We start from the raw sequence: 21,772 nt of genomic DNA on the forward strand, positions 1-21,772 counted from the left end.
TAGAAACCACTGCATTGTATATTTTTAAAAGGGTGGATTTTATGGTATGTTAATTATATTTCAATGAAAAAAAGAATGCTTTAAAAAATGCTTTTAACAACTCCAGTTACGTAAACAGAAAAACCATCAAACAAAAAATATAAGAGTATATATATATAAAGAAAACCATTTGAATCAGGCAGCCTACAGGAAGACCAGTAAGAGATGTGGCACATGAGACATCAGAGTATGTGTAACAGTAAGTGAAAGGTACAACAGGGTCATTTAATCAAGATTTCCATGTATTCAAAGTCTACTATAACTGGGTTTTCATTTATATCCAAAGGAAACAATTTATAATCCTCATCGGTCTAATCACTTTATTCTAAAAGTTGCTGAGTAAAATATTTTAACCTATTCAGGGTTTATTTCTCATAATTGGCTTGGGAAAGAGAACACATTCATGAATATAGAAGACAAACACTTAGAATTTAGCATTTCAGCTAATACGAATGAATATCATAAGGAAATCCAAAATGAGGGAGAATGGTTACAAGGAGACATCTTTCATTTGCTTACTGTTTTGATCCTGTTTTTCACAAAAGGTTCTGTGAAGTTTACATGTTGCAAAACGATTATGTATTGGATTTCACATCATGCAAAGTAATAATATTTTATTATTTTTTTAAAAGATTTTATTTATTTTAGAGAGAGAGAGTGCTCACAAGAAGGGGGAGTGGCAGGCAGAGGGAGAAGCAGGCTCCCGAGTGAGCAGGGAGCCCGATGCGGGACTCAATCCCAGGACCCTGGGATAACGACCTGAGCCGAAGGCGCCCCTCGAAGTAACAATATTTTGAACAAGTACTTCAACTAAACCTAAATCAAGTATCAACAGACCAAAATCTATGCAGGACACATGTTTTATAGCTATCCGTAAGACTCAAGGCACTCTGGCTACCAGCTGAAATGAACTTAGAGGGTCACGAAGTCAGAAGACAGCAAGTTTCAGATGCTAATTACCTACACTCCCACCAGGTGGCCTGAGGATAGTTACAACATGGCTTTCAGCCCAGCACAAATACATCACTATTGGAAGAAGGGCTAGGGATTATATCACATAGTAGACCCTTAGTAACTATTTTATTGAATAAATGTGTTGTAAGACAAGAGAAAATCATTATTCCCCCATCATGGGTAGGATCAGACCAGGTCAAGATCAGTCCATTTCCCACTCCATATCTTCTCCTCCATTTATTTAAAAAAAACAAAAACAAAAACAAAAACCTGTCTCCTCCCACTTTCTATTAAACCAGTCAGGCTTTCACACATACCCCTTCCCCAAAACTCCTCTTCTCAAGGTTACCAATGATTTTCATGTTGCTAAATTTAATGGACATTTCCCAGTCCTCACTTTACCTAAGCCATCAGCAGTATCTGATACAACAGCTCACCTCCTCCTCCTTGAAATGCTTTCTCGACTTGGCTTCTAGGAAGTATCACTACCTATGACTTTCCCTCCTACCTCACTGGCCACCCCTGCCCAGCCTCCTTTGCTCATTCCTCTTCTCCTTGACCTCATGTTGGGGCACCTGGAGCTAAGTCCTCAGACTTCTCCTCCATTCACACTCTCTTCTAATCACATTTTAGTGATTTCATCTACTTTCATCACATTAAATACTGCTGACAACTTCCAAATTTATATCTGGCCCTGGACCTCTGCCTTCACCTCCAAACTCATTAAAATGCCTATTTGAGATCTCCACTTACGATGTTTCAAAGGCATCACAGGGACGCCTGGGTGGCTCAGTCGGTTAAGTGTTTGCCTTCAGCTCATGTCATGATCCCAGGGTCCTGGGATCGAGTCCTGCCACTCCCTCTGCTTGTGCACACACACACACACACACACACTCTCTCTCTCTCTGACAAATAAATAAAATCTTAAAAAAAAAAATAAGAAGGCATCAAAAACTCAACATCTCTAAAACCAAACTCATGATCCTCCCACCCACTGCACCCCCTACTTCTTCCTCCTGTAGACTTTCCCATCTCAGTCAATAGCAATAACATCCTTTTAGTTGGTAAGGACAAAAACTTAGAAGTATCCTTGACTCCTTTCCCTCGTACTTCATATCCAATCAGTGAGCAAATTTTGTTGCCTCTGCCTTCAAAATACATCAAAAAAATCTGAGCACTTCTCTACTTCCACGGCTACTACTCTAAGCCAACCATCTATTTTTTATTTATTTATTTTAAGTAGGCTCCACGTCCATTGTGGGGCTTGAACTCAAGACCCTGAGATATAGAGTTGTATGTTCTACTGACTGAGCCAGCCAGGCGCCCCACCAACCATCTATTTTTTTGTCTAGATTCTTGCAATGATCTTCTAATGGGTTTTCCTGCTTATACACTTGCCTCACTGCAGTCTTTTCCCATCTCAACAGAGTAGCCCAAGTGATTCAATTAAAACATGAGTTCTTACCATTCCTTTATAGAAACTCTCCAATGACTGCTTATCTCACTCACTATAGCCATGAGGTCAGGTCATATGTATTTGACTCCGTTTTACCTTTTCTCCTATTACACTTCTACCCTCAACCTCCTACTTGTCCTGCTCTAGCCACAGAGGATTCCTTGTTATTCTCAAATATGCCAGGCATATTCCTACCTCAGGATCTTTGTACCTATTGGTTCCTCTGCCTGGAATACTCTACTGCCAGTTAGCCTCATCTCCTTAAGTCTTTACTCAAATACCACCTTAGTGAGTCCTCATATCAACCTATTTAAAATTATACCTACCCAAAATATTCCTATCCCCTCCCTCTCCCCCAAATCTTTCTCCATATCAATATCATCTATGGTATAATGTAATTTATTCATTTATTTTGTTTGACTCTACCCATGGCAAATACGCTACATTCACTGCTATATCCCCAGCATCTAAAACACTTCCTGGCACTTAGTAGACAAAGAATGAATTATAAAATTATTATTATTTTTTAAAGGTTTTATTTATTTATTCATGAGAGACAGAATGAGAGAGAGGCAGAGGGAGAAACAGGCTCCCCACAGAGCAGGGAGCCCGATGTGGGATTCGATCCCAGGACCCTGGGATCACGACCTGAGCTGAAGGCAGACACTTAACCGACTGAGCCACCCAGGCACCCGACAAAGAATGAATTATAAACTATTTAAGTTTCTTAAAAGCTACAAGTCCTTTATATTAAGAATTTTATACAATTTCCCAACCAGATAGTAAAGAAATACGGGAGAAAGTAAAATGTCTGTTTATTTCAATAGGTATTCAACTGACCTTCAAATCAGTCAATTCTGTACCATTATTTTTTCATTGAGTCAGGCCACTTAATTAAAATAAGTGCAGTTGTCACACACCATCGTCACTAATTTTAAATAAAAACTACAATCATGATTTGCTTTTTCCAAATATACGTTCTCTCAGGTAGTCCATCCGAGCTTCCTTTGTTGACAATGCCATAGAGTTCCATTCAAAATGCGGGATCTGTAAAATAAGCCATGTAGTTTGAATGGAAGTTTTAAAGCAACAACAAAAAGACATCAGGGAAAACTTGTAAGCACCACTGAGCCAAGCTGTAGAAACCTGTGAAATTAGTTTACATAAACATAAACCATTTTTAGAAGCCAAGTTGGTCCTTCTTCCTGGTAAAGCCCAGAGACCTACTACTTCCTTCACAGTTCCTTTAATCCTCCTGTTCCTACAATACCAACAGTAGACATTCTTCCTATTACCTTTCCAACATACATATATTAGCCTTTTTCTCTTGTATCTCTACCCATCTCCACAGTGCCTCTCGTAAGATAAATAAAAAAGCCAATAGATCTTCTAGAGAGAATAAAATAAAATGATTTTTATTTACTATTCAAGAAAAATGAAGGAGGTTCTGTTTCAGAGATATTTTAATATAACTTTTTTTAATATTAAAAAAGGTAATTCTAGAACTTTCACATTAAAAGGGAACACATACTGGTGAAAAGAAAAAAAAAAAAAGGGAACACATACTGGTTGGACCTAGAAGGTATAATGCTAAGTTAAATAAGTCAGACAGAGAAAGACAAATACCGTATGACTTCATTCATATGTGGTTAAGAAACAAAGCAAATGAACAAAGAAAAAGACCAAAAAAACAGACTCTTAAATAAAGAGAACAGGCCTGTGGTTGTGAGGGGCTAGAGGGGGAATGGGTGAAATAGATAAAGGGGATTAAGAGGTACAAAGTTCCACTTGCAAAATACATAAGTCACGGAGATGAAAAGTAGAGCATAGGGAATATACTCCATAAGACTGAAAAAATGGTGACAGATGATCACTACACTTAATCGTGGTGAACACTGAGTAGTGTAGAGAATTGTTGAACCATTGTGTTGTATACCTGAAACACTGTATGTTAATTATACTCCAATTTTTAAAAAAGGAAACATACGTACAGCCAGTTCCCTAGGTTTTTTAGAGGGTATTTCATACCTGAATTACACGATAGCCCAAAATTTCCAACTGTCGTTTTTTCATAGCAGATTTTCCTTTTAAGTGAGGGATGTTTCTACAAAAAGCTCTTGAATCCAAAAATTCCAGAGCAATCCTACAGAAGATAAAAAAATATTTACTTCTGAAATCAAAATGAGAAACAATAATTATAAGCCTTTCAGGAACAAAGTTGCATCTTTAGGGGCACCTGGGTGGCTCAGTCGTTAAGCGTCTGCCTTCGGCTCAGGTCATGATCCCAGGGTCCTGGGATCGAGCCCCTCATTGGGCTCCCTGCTCCGCGGGGAGCCTGCTTCTCCCTCTCCCACTCCCCCTGCTTGTGTTCCCTCTCTCACTGTGTCTCTCTCTGTCAAATAAATAAATAAAATCTTAAAAAAAAAGTGAAAAAAAAACCAAAGTTGCATCTTTATAAATTAATTTATACAAAAAACAAATGAATATAAATGAGTATGCTATTTTTCTACTTAAATTAGTAATTGATGACAAGTAAGCCTATTCATTATAATTTACACCAAATTAGAGTAAAAATCTCCATGCTTTCATTCGTTTCCTTGTTCAATATATATTTACCATGCAACTACCATATGGAAGGTACTGTGAGGGATACAAACATAGAGAATAGCTTATAGTCTAACAACATGTGATACATATTAAGTAACTGCAATACAGTGTAGGAAGAAGTTAAGTGCTACTGGGTAAGCAGAGAGGTAGGGGAGTTTCAAAGAAGTTACTATTTGCTTCCACTGAGGACAATGAGGTTAGCACTTTAGTTAAGACTGCCAGGCGTTGGACAGCAAAAAAGGACAGACATAAAGGCTGAAGGCAGAGGAAAAGCAAAGGCACAGAGGCAGAATGCAGGAGATAAATGAGAAGCAGATTCTCCTACAATCAATCCTTGATAACGGAGTTCATTAAATTATGCCAAACTTAACGTTTAACAAAATCTGAAACTAAGAAATAAGTTACCTTTCAGCTCCTGGTGGCAGTCTTGATCCAGTTATTTGGGTATGTGATTCCCAGTGCGTTTCTGGCAGTTTTCCCAAAGTTATATTGTGGCTTCCATATGGAAGAGCTTTTTTTCTTTTATCCAAGATACACTCAAAATCTGTAAGTACAGGAGTCAACAGTATGAATTAAGTAAATTCTTACAGGTAAAAGTTTAAGATATATTTTAAATTTGTATACATATAGCGATATACATGTATACACACACACACACACATGAAAGAATGATGTACAGCTCCCTAATGATCCAACTTGTTTTATAAGATCTGGTCCAATGGCACCTCTCTTTGGAAATCAATCAATAAAAATCAACCAGCAAGTATTACTAAACTATATTTAGTACGGAGTTATATTTAGTGCTGGTACAGGTCAAATAACATTAAGAGTTTTATTTTAATCCTCTTAAATTTCTTGGTAGCATTTGGAAGAAGCTGAACCTACTCATCTGAAAACTAGTAAGACTAGGCAAAGATTCAAACGTGTATCCTGTCTTTCCTGTATGAACTGTACATAAGAGTAACTAAATAGTTGATATGGGAAAGTTCTTTTTAGACAAATTCCAGCTAATGCAGAAGAAATGATAGATGTTGAATATCACTACTTTAGGGGCGCCTGGGTGGCTCAGTCATTAAGCGTCTGCCTTCGGCTCAGGTCATGGTCCCAGGGTCCTGGGATCGAGTGCCGCATCGGGCTCCCTGCTCCATGGGAAGCCTACTTCTCCCTCCCCCACTCCCTCTGCTTGTGTTCCCTCTCTTGCTGTGTCTCTCTCTGTCAAATAAATAAATAAAATCTTTAAAAAAAAAGATCACTACTTTACCACCCCTAATGAATAATGGATTTAGACAATAATCTTAATGACTGATAAAATCTGTAGGTGAAAAACTGATAGAATTTTCTCATGGATGAGCTGATAAATCTTTAATATAACAAAAACAAGACAACCAACACTGTATGTCTTCTGATATGATACAGTAAGAAGTACATATCACCTATGAAATAGTCTGGGCAAAACAAACAAACAAAAAAACCCAACCTGAATTTAACCTGAATCTAATCAAGCCTCTAGATCTAAGGAGTGACTTACAGAAAAACAAGGGATGCAGAAGCAGGTTAGGAGATACAACAGAGGTATAACTGAAAAGTCCGGAATGTGAAAAAAATATTTATTTTCAATAAATAAATTGTAAGGGGAAAAGAAAGAAGAAAAAAAAAAGAAAAAAGGGGAAAGAAAGAGGTAGAACTTAAAAAGGCCTATCAACCAAATGTAATGTCTGGATCCCAATTTTAACAAATAAACAGTAAAATAAAACATATAAAAGACAATTGAGACATTCGAACATTGACAAGCTATGTGATATTAAGAAATTTTTATGAATGGCGGTGGGGTGATAATAATGGTACTGTAGTTATGTATCTTTTTAGATAAACATTTTAAGATGATACGTGTGATTTGCTTGAAAAGGATCAGGTGGGACTCTGGTGAGTTTTGACAACTGTTGATGCTCGATGGGAGTTCATCATACTATTCTATTTTTTGTATATGTTTGAAATTTTTCTGTAATAAAAACAACTGTAAAAGTATTTAAACCAAGACAAAAAGGACAAATGAAAAAAGAAACAACAAACGAAAAGGAAAGAGTAGGTTTAATTATCTGCTTTTTATACATAAGGGAAACTGGGGCACTGAAGCAGCTTTGAGCTAATTATCAAACGTGAAATATAGTTCTCTCATTGAGAGAATGAATTATGGAGCTAGAATGCCCAGGTCAAATACTGGCTCCACCAGTTGTCAACTATATAACCTTGGGCAAACAATAATGTCTCAGCCTCAATTTCCTTATCTATGAAATAGAATAATTTATGTACCTGGTAGGGGCATAATAAGTTTATTATATATAAAACACTTAAAACAATGTCTAACACATAATAAACAATATGTAGGTATATCATTTTCTATTGCTGTTGTTATATGAAATTGCAGCACTGTTTGACAGATGCATGTACCTACAAAAAGCCCTAAGGATTAAATAAACCATCATTTACTCAATTCAATGAAATACGTATGCAGCCACTAAAAATAATGTATATTTCTGGACACAGAAAAATATTTGCAATATATAAAGATAGCTACAAACATTATAAGTTATTTTTGGTTTCAAACAAGTCAGTTACAAAAATAGCAAAAGTAAACAATGGTCATATCATGGTAATTTCTCTCTTTTGTTATCTGTCCTTTCTGGTTTTTCTATAAGTAGGTATCCTGTGATTTTTTTTAAGTGAATTTTTTTTAAACCTTAAGCAATGCTTCTAGTCCATAGTTATTAATTATATTATTATATTGTCTTAATTACGCTATATCCATGTACATAAATTTACCAATTAAATTTTTTAAATGATTTATATACATTTCACATAAAAATAAGCCTCTTGACAACAGGAGGTGCAAATATGAATTGGAAATACAATGGTCTTGGGACATAGTAATCCTAGTTTCAGTACTAATTACACGTTATGCATGATTTGTTATGCGTGATTTTTTTTTCTGTATTTTCCAAATGTTTTACACAGATAGGACTATTTATAGTTCGAAAGAAATATTAACAAGAACAAAACAAAAAGAATAAAATGAAATAAGAGGAATAAAGAGCCGGTCACAGTGCCTGTCACAAAGTTGGTGCTCAATAATTTTAAATTACGAGATGGAATTACAGACCATTTTCATATTCATATTTTAGTGCATTTCCTTCTGTGAGCATTATTTTTACAGGAGTATATTTTAAAATACAGATATATTTTAAATAGTACAGATTAACAGTATACAGATGGTCCCCAACCTATGATTTTTCAACTTTACAATTGGTACCAAAGTGATATGCATTCAATAGAAACCATACTTCAGATTTTTGAATTTGGATCTCTTTCGATGCTGGGCACCAGTAGTGAGGATAAAAAGCTTAGAATGATTATTTTTCACTTTCAGTACAGTTTTCAATAAATTACATGAGATGATTCAACACCTTATTGTAAAACAAGCTTTGCGGTAGATGATTTTGCTCAACTATTGGCTAATGTAAGTGTTCTGGGCACATTTAAGGTAGGCTAGGCCAAGCTATGAAGTTCAGCATGTTAGGGGTGTATTAAATGCATTTTTTTCTTTTTTTAGAGAGAGAGTGTGTGCAAGAGTAGGTGCAAGTGGGGGATGAAGGGGGGCAGAGGGAGGGAGTGAGAGAGAATCTCAAGCTGGCTCCACACCCAGCACAGACCCACAGGAGGGGCTTGATCTCACAACACTGAGATCATGACCTAAGCAAAAATCAAGAGTTGGACCCTTAACTGACTGAGCCACCTAGGCATCCCTAAATGCATTTTGACTTCAATATTTTCAACTTATAATGGGTTTATTGAGATATAATCCCATGGTAAGTCAAGGAAGATCTATACCAATCTCCTAAAACAACCCTCTTGCAGAGAGTGCAAGTTGTCCCCCAATATCTAATACTTCCCTTCATTTTTAATAATAGAATTCCTAATTCTTAGCTGGGTACATGGCCACCCAGAATGAAAACATTTCCTAAACTCACTCATAGCCAAGTATGGCCATATGGTATAATTAAAAATGGTATGTGCAACTTCAAGGAACTGTGCTTAAAGGGACACCCTTCCATTTCCTCCCCTCCACCTTCTGCTTAGATTGTAGATGTGTTGGGTAAAGCAGAAGGAGCCATTTTGGACCATAAAGTGGAAGCTACCTACATGTTGAGGTTGTAGTTTATAATAAAATAGAAGGATCTTGGGACACCTGGGTGGCTCAGCCAGTTAAGCATCTGCCTCCGGCTCAGGTCATGATTCTGGAGTCCTGGGATTGAGTCCTGAATCGGGCTCCTTGCTCAGCAGGGAGCCTGTTTCTCCCTCTGCCTGCCCCTCCCCCTGTTTGTACACACTCTCTTTCTCTGACAAATAAATAAATAAAATATTTAAAAAATAAAATAGAAGGATCTTGATCTTTAAGGCTTGTGGAACTGGCATCCCAGCCCTGGATACCCTATGCGTATGGGAGAAGGAAATAAACTTTGTTAAGTTCCTGTTATTTGTGGATTTCTGTCACTCATAGACAAATGAAATCCTAACGTAAAACCAAACAACTGAGAAAATGTGTTTTGTAGTGCAAGATGGGGGTATAAATGGCTAATTTGGTTCAGTCTTCTGAACACACGATCTGATATCCAGCTTCTGCCTAAACATTTCTTCTTCACAAGGCAGCCCATTATTTCATTTTTTGACAAATCTCTCATAAAATTCTCCTTTTATTGACTTAAAATATGATTCCTTTAATTTTTACCATACTTTTATCCTGAAATAGATATCTAATTCTTCTTTCACATAATAATCCTTCAAACATAAGTTATGCTTACCACTTTTCCAGTTTTCAAATTAAACATTCCTAGCTTTTTTTAAAATAAAATTTATTAAGCCCTATGTTCCAAGGGCAGTGCTAAATGTTTTTCATAAAACATTCATAAAATGTTTTTCATTAACTGGGTATTATTATCCCCATTTACAGATGAAGAAACTAATAATATTCAGAGGTTGAGGAACTTGCTGAGGAATTGAAATCTGTGCAGTTCCCGTCCTCTGTAGTTCTTTTTTTTTTTTTGAAAGATTTTATTTATTTATTTATTTATTCGACAGAGAGAGAATGAGAGAGAGAGAGAGAGCACATGAGAGGGGGGAGGGTCAGAGGGCGAAGCAGACTCCCTGCCGAGCAGGGAGCCCGATGCGGGACTTGATCCCGGGACTCCAGGATCATGACCTGAGCCGAAGGCAGTCGCTTAACCAACTGAGCCACCCAGGTGCCCCCCGTCCTCTGTAGTTCTAAGATAGGATTTCTAGACTCCTTTGTTTCCAGGCCCCGTTTGTCACTGTCTCTCACAAAATGTAACACTCAAAAAAAAGAATACTAAGAAATGTCTGCAGAATACAGTGGTACTACCAACTTTCTTATTATTATTAATAACATAGGTTAAAATAGTATTTGATTTTTGGCAACCACTTACAGTATTAGCTAATATCAGGCTTATAATCCTATATAACATCCTGTATGTATGCAGATGTTTTCTAAGCCTAAATTTAGAAAGTTTATGTTAATTCTCTTAAAATTTCATCTTTTCCTTTAAGTCCACCACTTGAATTTAGCTATTTTTTTTTAAATCTTATGTTGCCATCCAATTTATCAGCTAGCCTACTAATTTTGTGTCACCCACTACAAAATCAGAATGCCTTCTACAGCTAGACCACTGAGAAGGTTAATGAGTTTATTTAGAGTTGAGCACAAACCTATGGAAATCTTCATCCAGGTGGATAATCCAACTTTGTTTTTGACATAAAACAATGAAATGATGCTAAGTCATTTCCCTGACTTTAGGGTACTTAGTGGAGAGGAAAAAAACTTTTGAAGATCTAGAAATGTTCAGTGAATCTGAATCTGGGTTTTACTTAGAATTGGTGAAAGATTGGTAAAAAATTAAAACCAAACAAAAAAAATGCTGATGGTTATCAAAGCTGGCCCGTGGGAACTTGAGGAATCATTGTACTCTTCTATTTCGGTCTGTTTGGAAATTTCCACTTGATAAGATGATTCTACTTTAATTAGTCTTCTGAGAGTACCTAATAACCTACGACAGACTCACCTATTCTGTGGTAATAAGGTGTAAGAACCGAGGCTTTTACACAATTGGTTCCTCCCAGCACCTCTGCTAACATTTTATAAATCTGCTGTTGTGCTCCATTCATGCTGCCAAAATCTTTATGAAAATAAAGATAATTAGTTCACTTAAAATAAGTTAATCAGTTTCAAATGAAAATCAACCCAATTCTGCAAACCGAAAAATCAAGATTAATATTTTCAACAAGAGCTTCGATATAATAGCACATGCAATGGTAGTAAATTCAGAATGATACAAGTTCTGTGCTCTCTACCAGAGAGGTTTAGTGTCCTAAATATTAAGAAATTCTTATAACACAAATCTCACCTATAAAATGGTTCTATCAAATAGGTCATGGCACTCTCGGTAACTCTGGTGTCACGGTTGGGCTTAACAATGTGCTAACTAGTAATTCACTTGGGAATTAAATTTTGCTGTCTGACCCAAAGACAAGGCAAACCTTTATTATACTGTTGTTGACAGAAGCGGTCATGAAACCATGGAATCTGATACTCAGGGCACTCCAAGCAGACTGCTCTATTTAATTCCATAAGACGAAACTGGACCTTCATATTTAGAGATGAACATAAAACTGAAATCAAAAACAAAATATTAATTGATTTTGACAGGTTGGACCTAACAAAGACAATCCATTTTTTCACATTCATTTATCCCCATTATTTGTTAGTACTTTTATTCTCACCTTATAAAACTGTTTCATTTGCACACACATGCTTTATATTTTTAAATTATTCAGTGGCAAGATTAGGACTAACTCCTATGTTGTTTTCACTAATCATGAATACTACAACTACATTTTTAAAAATACCACCAAAGAACTTTCATTGACCTAATATTCAACATTTAGGTATCTATCCTAAAGAAACAAAGATGAGGTCAATGATTCATGTATAATAATCATTATTTATAATGAAGAATTGGAAACAACCTACATGATAACAAATGTTATTACATTCCTATCATAGCCAATTATATAGACACTAAAACAATCATGACACCAAAAAATATTTAATGGCATGCAAACCTGTTCAAAATACAGTTCAATGACAAAAGGCAACATACAAAAGTGAATATAGTAATAATCCAAATTTTGTTTTAAAATACATACAGATATATAAACATATACATAAGAGCAGGAGAGAGACAGAAAAGAAAGATATACTCAAAAATATTATTAAAAGTGGTAGTTTCACTTGGTAGTAAGATTATGAGTAATCTTTTATCTTCTATTTTATACTTTTCTGTTTTCCAAATTTTCCATAAGAAGGAAATACTTTCATAAACAGAAAAAAATTATGTTAACATTTAAATGCTTTAGTATAGGTAGAGCTGAAACTTGGATGTAAAGTATAGGTAATAGTTTAATAAATTAAAATGTAGATACAGGGTCACCTGGGTGGCTCAGTAGGTTAAGCATCAGCCTTCAGCTCAGGTCATGATCCCAGGGTCCTGGGACTGAACCCCACATTTGGCTCCCTTCTCAGCGGAGAACCTGCTTCTCCCTCTCTCTCTCTCTCTCTCCCTCTGCCCCTCCCTCTGTTTGTGCTTCCTCTCTCTCTCTCAAATGAATAAATAAAATCATTAAAAAAATTGAAATTAAAATTTAAAAATGTAGATACACACATTCAAGTTGAGAATCCATTTTGGCTAAGAATTTGATGTTAAAAATTGCCTTCAGCAGATCTTCCGGAAAATATCCAAGTGTGGCCAAAGAATAACCAAGAAACACTAACATGAGAGGATCCAATCCACCTAAAACAAAATTAAGATAAAAAAATTATAATGTACAGCCACCTCACATATACATAAGCACACACTTTATTCAGGTCAAGCTGGGTTTTAAAATAATGATACAAACGCAGCCTTGACAAAGCTAATCTATACTGTTACAAGTCAGGAGAGTGGTGAAGTGCTTACCTTTGGGTGGGAGTAGAGTAGGAAAGGGGGGGCAGGAGAAAAGGACACTGTAGTAATACTGCTTCTTCACCTGGGTATTGATTCCTTGGGTGATTCCATTTATATAAATTCATACTATGTGCTAAGGATATGTAAATATTCCTATATTATTTTACTTCATAAGAAGTTTTAAAAATTGCTTTGTAAAGAGAAAGAATTCAAAACAAAAGGTCAGTAGTGTATGTAATAAGTGGTCCGAGTCTCTATGTATTGATGATAACAATGTAATAGTGCTCAGAATGTGTTCAGTATCATTCTAAGCTCTTTACATATATTAACTCATTGAAATCTCACTTCAGTATACAGCAGGAATAATGATTATCTCCGCTTTGTAAATAAATAAGTGTACAGAGGCACAGAGAAGTTAAATGACTTGCCTACAGTCACACAGTTAGCAAGTGGCAGTGAGGTTTAACCCTGAGAGCCCAGCTCCGGAGCCTGGACTTCTATTCTGTGCTGCTGTTAGGGATCTCAAATATCCAGGCTGAGTGTAGACACATATGAAGCTCAAGTTTCAAATAGCACCTCCTCCCTTACCTGTCACCCAACAGCATGGCACATGTCCCAGAGTACAAGATTGAGGTTATTTAGCTGATTTGCCTCGTCCAAGAGACATTTCTGATGAGAAGGAAGGGGTCCCTACTGGCAGCAATATTCTTAGAAAGGACAAAAAAGATGTTAAATCTTTCCTTTTGGATTGTTTGCTGAGTTTATTTAATAAATCAAGATCAAATCATAAATGAGGTTAATAGTGACCTGTCAAATCTAATATTTATTCAAAATAAAATTATTATGCCATTACTTAAAATTTTAATTATAAAGGTCTCCAAGAATTTTCCAAACATTCTCTTGGTAAGGCTTAAAAAAAAAAAAATCAAAGCTGTATTTCTCAACCTTTCTTCTCTTAAACTCTTTATTGTTATTATTTTTTTAAAAGGATGTGCTTTCATTTCCTTCTGGTTGTCGGCACAAGACTAACCAACCAGGAGAGCATACTAAGTCTCAGTTTCAAGTCTCCTCTTTCTACATAATTATGTTACTAAAAAGAGGTATATATGAATGCCACACATCCATATGCCCATTCATGACTAAATATAAACATATCACAGCAGCCCATTTTACTTTTCTATTCACAAAGTAGTATCAGATGGTTATCGTATCATGGTGTCAGTCAATGGCAGGGGTAAAGAAAAAAAAAAAACAGTATCTAGACTATAAAAGACTAAAGGGGTATCAACCTAATGCAGTGAGTGGATGCTGGGTCCAAAATAACCATTTTTGAGACGAATGAGGGAGATTTAAACATGGACTGTGTATTAGATATTAGGGACTATTAATTTTCTCAGGTGTCATAATAGTATTGTGGCGATATAAGAGGTCATTATTCTTAGGAGGCATACGCCTAAGCAATTAGGGGTGAAGGGTCATGAGGCCTACAACTTACTGTGAAACGGTTCCGAAAAAAATAAGAGAGAAAGAGAAACAGTAAGGCAAATAGGATAAAATGTTAACAATTACGAAGTCTGCCCAGTGAGTATATAGGCACTCTTTGATTCTTTCCATTTTTTCCTTAAGCTTGATATTTTTCATAATAAAAATGTTTCAAAAATGGGTACAAACTTTTTTTAGGTCTAGAACTCATGGCTCTTACAGTTACCCCTTAAATGAGAGCTCTCTCTTACCACAGTGGCAATGGTATCCTCCAACCTACTTACTCAATGTATTACCAAACAATATACCTACTTAAGTAAGAATTCAGGTATTGAATGCAAATCCTGAAAAATTCATCATTTTGAGGTGGATCATAGTTGAAGATGCTAAATGGAAGAATAATATCAAGGATCACATAAGGGTGGATCTGTATAAACACAACAAAATGTTATAGTTTAAACTTCAGTAAAATAAAACAAAAATTTAACCTAATTATTATTTTCAGTAGAAATCTTTTTCTAACATGCCTAGAGTAAAATGAGAAATGCATCACTACTTATTACTTTTTCCACCCTGCTATAATCTATTTAGTCCCACCACTAGTTTCTAGTAACTCTAAGTATCAATGCAGAAAAAAATTAATCAGATAATCTGCAAATTATTTTTGTTAGGTGTAAAATCCTGTTCCAGAATTCATTAATCATTAAAATGAATAGGAAACAGTATTACTAATTTCCATGATCTCAGTGCACTTTATATACTCATCATATAATGTAATTAAGGAAGTTAGTTTATAATCATTTTTCTTTCATTCATTTCTTTCATTCATTCATTTTTAAAATTTCATTATTCACTCATTCATCTAAAACTTAATGACTGCCAAGTACTATGCTAAACAAGTAAGACAGATTTTTATTTTACTTTGGAAGAAATACTGTCTCCTTAAGTAAAAGCCTTATCCCGATATAGATTTAATAAGTGAATTTCTTCTCACATAATCCAAAAAGCAACATTTTACAAGTAAGTTCCAGAAACAAATTTGTAAGAAGACACACTGACAATTTAAGAATATAGAAGTCAGTGTACACCTTATGTTTTCCTCATTTTTCACACTTTTGAACATAGTTGTTCTTAAATATAAAAGTAATATCATAGGATTATAGAAAATAAGAAAAAAAACAAAAATCATTCATACTTCATTTTCTTAAAACAGTATTGTTTTAAGTATTTCTTTCTAGACAATAAATTTTGACTACAGATCTTAAAAATATCGTAGTGAACCAAAAGATGACTGCTATACTCCCCAGATCTACAATGCTGGAGGAAACAACTTTAGAGAAACAAATTGCTGAACCAGACATGAGAATTTAATTTTTAAAATTCAAATTCCAGGGGTGCATGGGTGGCTCAGTCAGTTAAGCATCTGCCCTCAGCTAAGGTCATGATCTCAGGGTCCTGGGATCCAGCCCAGTGTTGGGCTCCCTGCTCAGCTGAGAGTCTGCTGGACCCTCTCCCTCGGCCCTTCCCCCACCCACCCCTGCTCGAGTTCGCATGCGCACTCTCTCTCCCAAATAAACAAAATCTTTTAAAAAATAAAAAATAATAAAATTCCAATTCCAATTAAGTTCTTAAAGTACTTATAAACACTTATGCTTTTAGAAGTTGACAACTATTTAAAACTCAATTTCACCTTTTGACTCTGCTGAACAACCACTGAGGCTATCCTATCAAGTAGCAAAGTACTGAAGTAGTTAGTTCTAGAAATAAAAGATGCAATCTCTGCAACATTTTTGTAATTAATTTCCTCCATCAAACGGTGTAAAGTACCAGCTGTTTCTTCAAGAAGTGACTCAGCAAACCAGTCTCCTTTTAAAGATTTAAGTTCTTCCCACAACAGATTCAAATTGTTGCATTTTCGTAGTCTCTGAAGACCAAAGTGATCTAGTTTTTGAAGCAGTTTCAGTTGTTTCCCAGTGGTATTATCCAGACATTTGCGATCATAATGAATCCATCTTAAAACAGATGTAGCAAAACCATTCAGGTCATTTAGGTCACACTGTGGTAAAATGGCTTCAATTCGAGATATCCCCACTTCATCTAGGTGAGAAGATGGAAGAATGGAAAGAGCATAGACCAGGATGGAAATCTCACTAGGTATAACACTAATTTTCAAATATCTATAAGGAAGAGGGAGAAAATGAAAATGAAAAGAATAAAATTAATAAATCAGTAACAAAATGAAAAATACTTAAAGTCTGAATACATAATTATTATTATAATTAACAGGTGTGGGAGGTGTAAAATACAAGTTAATTTAAGAAGGGTTAGATAAATTCAAAGATGACAGGTCCACAAAGGACTACCATGAGAAGTCTTAAGATTTTTCTAAGGCACGCTCAAATATTTTATACAAAAATGAAACCACAGTCCCTAACATACCAAAGATCGGGGTCAAAACAATGTTTCCAGTGCTGTTGCTAGAGACAGATTTTGGGCTGAATGTTTGATATGACCTGTTAGGGGCTGGAATGACCTAGTATAGGCCCTGCCATACAGTGATCACTCAGTGACACTAGTTCCCTCAATATGTACCAACCTTGTAATAACTGTCTAAAAATAAACCCCCAACAGATACAATCTTTCCAACCTCCACTTGATATTTTTCCTGGAAACACTTCCTCAAATTCCAAAACTTACATGTGCATGTGTGTTTATTTACAATACACCACACACCTATCAGCATGGCTAAAATTAGAAAATAAAAATATGTCAAGTGTTGGCAGGGATGTGGGGCAACAGGCATGCTCAGCTCACATTCTGCTACTGGGAATATAAACTGGAACAGCCACTCTAGAAAACCATTTACCAGATCTACTGAGGATGAACAACGTATGTATAACCTATGAACCCACAATTACACTCTTTGGTAAATATCTACAGCAATGCATACATATGTTTACTAAAAGATATGTATGAGGATATTCATAACAGCACTATTCATAATAGCAAAAACTGGAAATAAATAAAATATCCATCAACAGTAGAATGGATAAAAATATTTTTGTTATATCCTTACAAAGAGAACACAATACAGCAAAAATATGGGTAAATCTCATAAACATAATTATCAAGCAAAAGAAGCCAGACACAACAGACACACAAAATAGGCAAAACTAATCCATGCAGTTGGTACTAGAGGTAGTAATTAACCTGGGCGACAGGGAAGCAGAGTAATGAGGAGGAGAAAGGTATATTTTATGTAGATTACATTTCAATATGGTTAAAAAAAAAAAAGGCCACATTATTCTAGTATATGAATTCCCTGTGTTCCCTGAATGGCTTCAGGAGCTATTTATTTATAGGAATAGTTATGTGAATAGTTTAATTAGACTGTGTTCCTTCTAAAGTCTATTTGATACTGCCTGCACTGAAGTAGGGGAAAGTAAGCACCTATGATTTCCATACAACATCCTCCAACTAACTTTTTGATAAGATTTTAAACTCCAGAGATGTATAAGGGTCCTCACTACTCAGAATTACTAGATTTTAACATTATCATATTTGCTTCAAGTCATTTTACAAAGGAAATAAAACATCGCGGGTAAAGTGGAATTCCCTTTGACACTCCCACTTCCGCTCTTATTTTTCTGTTAACATACCTATAGGCAAACAGGACTGTGTAATTTCACTTTTTAAAAATCATTGTGCAGGGAGCCTGGGTGGCTCAGGTGGTTAAGTGACTGCTTTCGGCCCAGGTCATGATCCTGGAGTCCCGGGATCGAGTCCCACATCAGGCTCCCTGCTCGGCGGGGAGTCTGCTTCTCCCTCTGACCCTCTTCCCTCTTGTGCTCTCTCTCATTCTCTCTCTCTCAAATAAATAAAATCTTAAAAAAAATAAAATAAAATAAAAATAAAAATCATTGTGCAGACCAAAAAAACCATGTCCCTGGGCCAGTTTATGATACTTAATTTAGAACATAAAATTCTACATTCAGAGGCTTTGTAAAAGTCTATGCTGGGGCGCCTGGGTGGCTCAGTCGTTAGGCGTCTGCCTTCGGCTCAGGTCATGATCCCAGGGTCCTGGGATCGAGCCCCGCATCGGGCTCCCTGCTCCGCAGGAAGTCTGCTTCTCTCTCCCACTCCCCCTGCCTGTGTTCCCTCTCTCACTGTGTCTCTCTCTGTCAAATAAATAAAATCTTAAAAAAAAAAAAAGTCTATGCTAAATATGAAAAAGGTGAAGAAACAATAATCCTGCATATAATCACCTTGGTAAGAAAAAAGTTATTTCTTTAAGAAAAGGGTGAACTTTCTACTAACATACCTAACAAGCACCTGATAAAGTGCCACCTCTTATTCTTCAATTCAAATCCTTCTTAACTTTAACGGCAAATAATTTTACTATAATTAAAATCATTTTCAACTCTATGCCAATCCTTTTGATTATGGCATAGAATCCCATGCCTGGTCTTCCAGGAATCAAAATCAGAAATCAAACTAGTATAGAAAAACGGAGAAAAAGATTAATCTAATTTTAGTTTCATTCAGGTCATTATTCTGATTCTTAAAATAAAAAACCTTTTCATGCAAAAGTCCATTTTGACTCCATTTCCATAAGCATCCTTGGAAAACTGAGTAACTTCCCTGTTAAAATATGAATGTTATAGCCATAGAAAAATAGAAAACATTAAATTATAAAGGTAAAATACTTTTTCAGTAACATTACTCTTAAATATTTTATTTTTTAAATTTTTTTTAAAGATTTTACTTATTTATTGGAGAGAGAGAATGAGAGAGAGAGAGAGAGTATGAGAGGGGGGAGGGTCAGAGGGAGAAACAGACTCCCCACCGAGCAGGGAGCCCGACACAGGACTCGATCCCGGGACTCCAGGATCATGACCTGAGCTGAAGGCAGTCGCCCAACCAACTGAGCCACCCAGGCGCCCTTAAATATTTTATTTTAAAAATTACAAATTAAAAAATTTAATATGCTTTAAAACAATCTAACATGCCTTAAAATAGGCACGTAAGCAGACTGAAGGCCTCTGAATATAAGTGCTCCCAAATGGAAGTTTTGCCTTGTTGGGCAGCTCCAATCTTTTCATAGTTATTGTATTCCTGCAGGAAAGGAAAATGCCTTGGCTTTTACTGTTATTCATGCCTGGGGAACTCATCGCCCTACTGGCTTCATTTCAGAATATACCAAGCATGAGCACTGGCAGAGATAAGTGTGTTAACATTTAAATAACAAGCCACTTAATTCTGCCTCCAAAAGTTCCAACAACTCTCTACATAATCAAACAAAAGAAACATTGAGTCCAGATTATAAAATAAATACTGTAACCTTACCTAAGCAGTAATTCTCTGAGTCTCACAAAAAGCTCTTTACTTTGAAAATGTAGAAAAATCAATGCTTGAGTTATCCTCAATAACTCTATTGGTTTATAGTTATCCAAATGTTTATACAGAATTGAAGCAATTCTATAAAGAATGATAAAACATATATTACAATCAATCCATTCATTTATGTATTAAGTATTTACTGAGGAGCTCTTTCATGCCAGACATGCTGTGTTGGAGAAACAGCAATCAATGAAATAAGGTTTTCTGCTCTTAAAGAGCAGCCTCAAAATGGTGACAGAAATGTAAACAATTAAGATAGAATGATATAAGAGCTATCAATGAAGTGTAAATATTTAATTATTAATAGCAACAGTAGAGAAAAGCATAAAGTTTCACTTTCTAATTAAAAAAAACTCACAAAACAGCCATCAAATTCCACATCTTCCCCACAAAGAAATCTTTACCAAGAGTTACTAACAATTAGCAAAACTGATTTAATTTTCTTCCTTAATTCACTGGCCCTCCAATGGAATGGATTAAAAGCAATGAGAAATGCTAAGAGGGAGTATGTTGGAAGAAACGGGGCAGAAGGAATACTTTAAAAAGGATCATACAATGGATAATAAAACATTAAGTATATATAATCTGAACTGTATTTTTTTCTTCTTAAATTTCTTTAAAAAAAAAAGACAATATATGGCAGTATGATTTCAAGGTAACTGTGGTGTGCAATTCAAGTTCACATAGATGCTCTCCACTTTCCCAGATTATGATCCTCTGCTTGAAAATAACAACAGCAGCAAATGAAATGAAAAAATGCTATAAACAATTTAAACATCTCTATTTTAAAAAACAAACTATTTAGATTATGAACAACGCCTTAAGTGTTAATTCCTTCTTTCTTCAAAACCAACAGCTAGATTATAGAAAAAAACATAATGCATCCTCAAAAAAAATAGTTACTTATGGATGACAACTAAACATTAACACCATGAATTTCAGGAAAGACTACTTTTTAATCAGATGTGAATTTCTGCTTTCCATCTCCTCCATTGCTCCCATCACTGCCAGGGCCTGTTGTCTGGTTAGCTCCTCTGACATCAATAATAGAGTTGATTTAAGTCTAGAGGTAAAGAAAAATATTTTTATGTTGAAGAACTGATGATTAGCTTATAAAAATTTTTTTTAAATCTTTATTTATTTTAAGATTTTATTTATTTATTTGAGAGAGAGAGAATGAGAGACAGACAGCATGAGGGGGAAGAGGGTCAGAGGGAGAAGCAGACTCCCTGCTGAGCAGGGAGCCCGATGCAGGACTTGATCCCGGGACTCCAGGATCATGACCTGAGCCGAAGGCAGTCGCTTAACCAACTGAGCCACCCAGGCACCCTAGCTTATAAAAAATTCTTTTTTAAAATAAGTTCTTAGGTAGGGTGCCTGGGGGGTTCAGTTGGTTAAGCGGCTGCCTTTGGCTCAGGTCAGATCCCAGGATCCTGGGATGGAGCCCCACGTGGGGCTCCCTGCTCAGTGGGGAGGCTGCTTCTCCCTCTCTCCCTCCCTCTGCTCGTTCTCTCTCTAGTAAATAAATAAAATCTCTAAAAAAATAAATAAAATAAGTTCTTAGGTAATGAATAGAAAAGAAATACAAACAAAAACTGAATTCAATATGCAGTATCAATTTTCTCCCCACATAATAGGGGATAATATAAATGATTGAATAAAGAAAAATATATTGTTTTTATCAAAGGAACTAAGGCTTCAGTACACTCTAATCTTAAACTGGCTCTTAAAAAATACAGACAAAAAGTTTTTAAAGTGATAT

The 21,772-nt window shown here is 35.7% G+C and overlaps 1 protein-coding gene across 5 annotated transcripts in view; it reads right to left on the minus strand.

Moving 5' to 3' along the window:
- Window positions 1-3,248: 3,248 nt before the first annotated feature.
- The window catches only part of FASTKD1 (FAST kinase domains 1), a 43,374-nt gene continuing 24,850 nt past the window's right edge, over window positions 3,249-21,772 (minus strand). For 3 of the 5 annotated variants that reach the window (XM_027591176.2, XM_027591172.2, XM_027591173.1), the window contains 10 exons: window positions 20,963-21,073; window positions 19,957-20,088; window positions 16,301-16,787; window positions 14,923-15,037; window positions 12,847-12,975; window positions 11,663-11,794; window positions 11,188-11,301; window positions 5,462-5,600; window positions 4,478-4,592; window positions 3,249-3,496 (listed from right to left, as the gene is read on the minus strand). In XM_027591176.2, the coding sequence (XP_027446977.1) occupies window positions 3,401-3,496; window positions 4,478-4,592; window positions 5,462-5,600; window positions 11,188-11,301; window positions 11,663-11,794; window positions 12,847-12,975; window positions 14,923-15,037; window positions 16,301-16,787; window positions 19,957-20,088; window positions 20,963-21,073 (1,570 nt within the window). In that variant the 3' untranslated portion in view covers window positions 3,249-3,400. The remainder of the gene's footprint in view (window positions 3,497-4,477; window positions 4,593-5,461; window positions 5,601-11,187; window positions 11,302-11,662; window positions 11,795-12,846; window positions 12,976-14,922; window positions 15,038-16,300; window positions 16,788-19,956; window positions 20,089-20,962; window positions 21,074-21,772) is intronic. The other 2 variants (XM_027591174.2, XM_027591175.2) reach the window with 2 other exon arrangements.

This window comes from Zalophus californianus, chromosome 3 (genome assembly GCF_009762305.2).
Source record: "Zalophus californianus isolate mZalCal1 chromosome 3, mZalCal1.pri.v2, whole genome shotgun sequence".
Lineage (NCBI taxonomy): Eukaryota > Metazoa > Chordata > Mammalia > Carnivora > Otariidae > Zalophus > Zalophus californianus.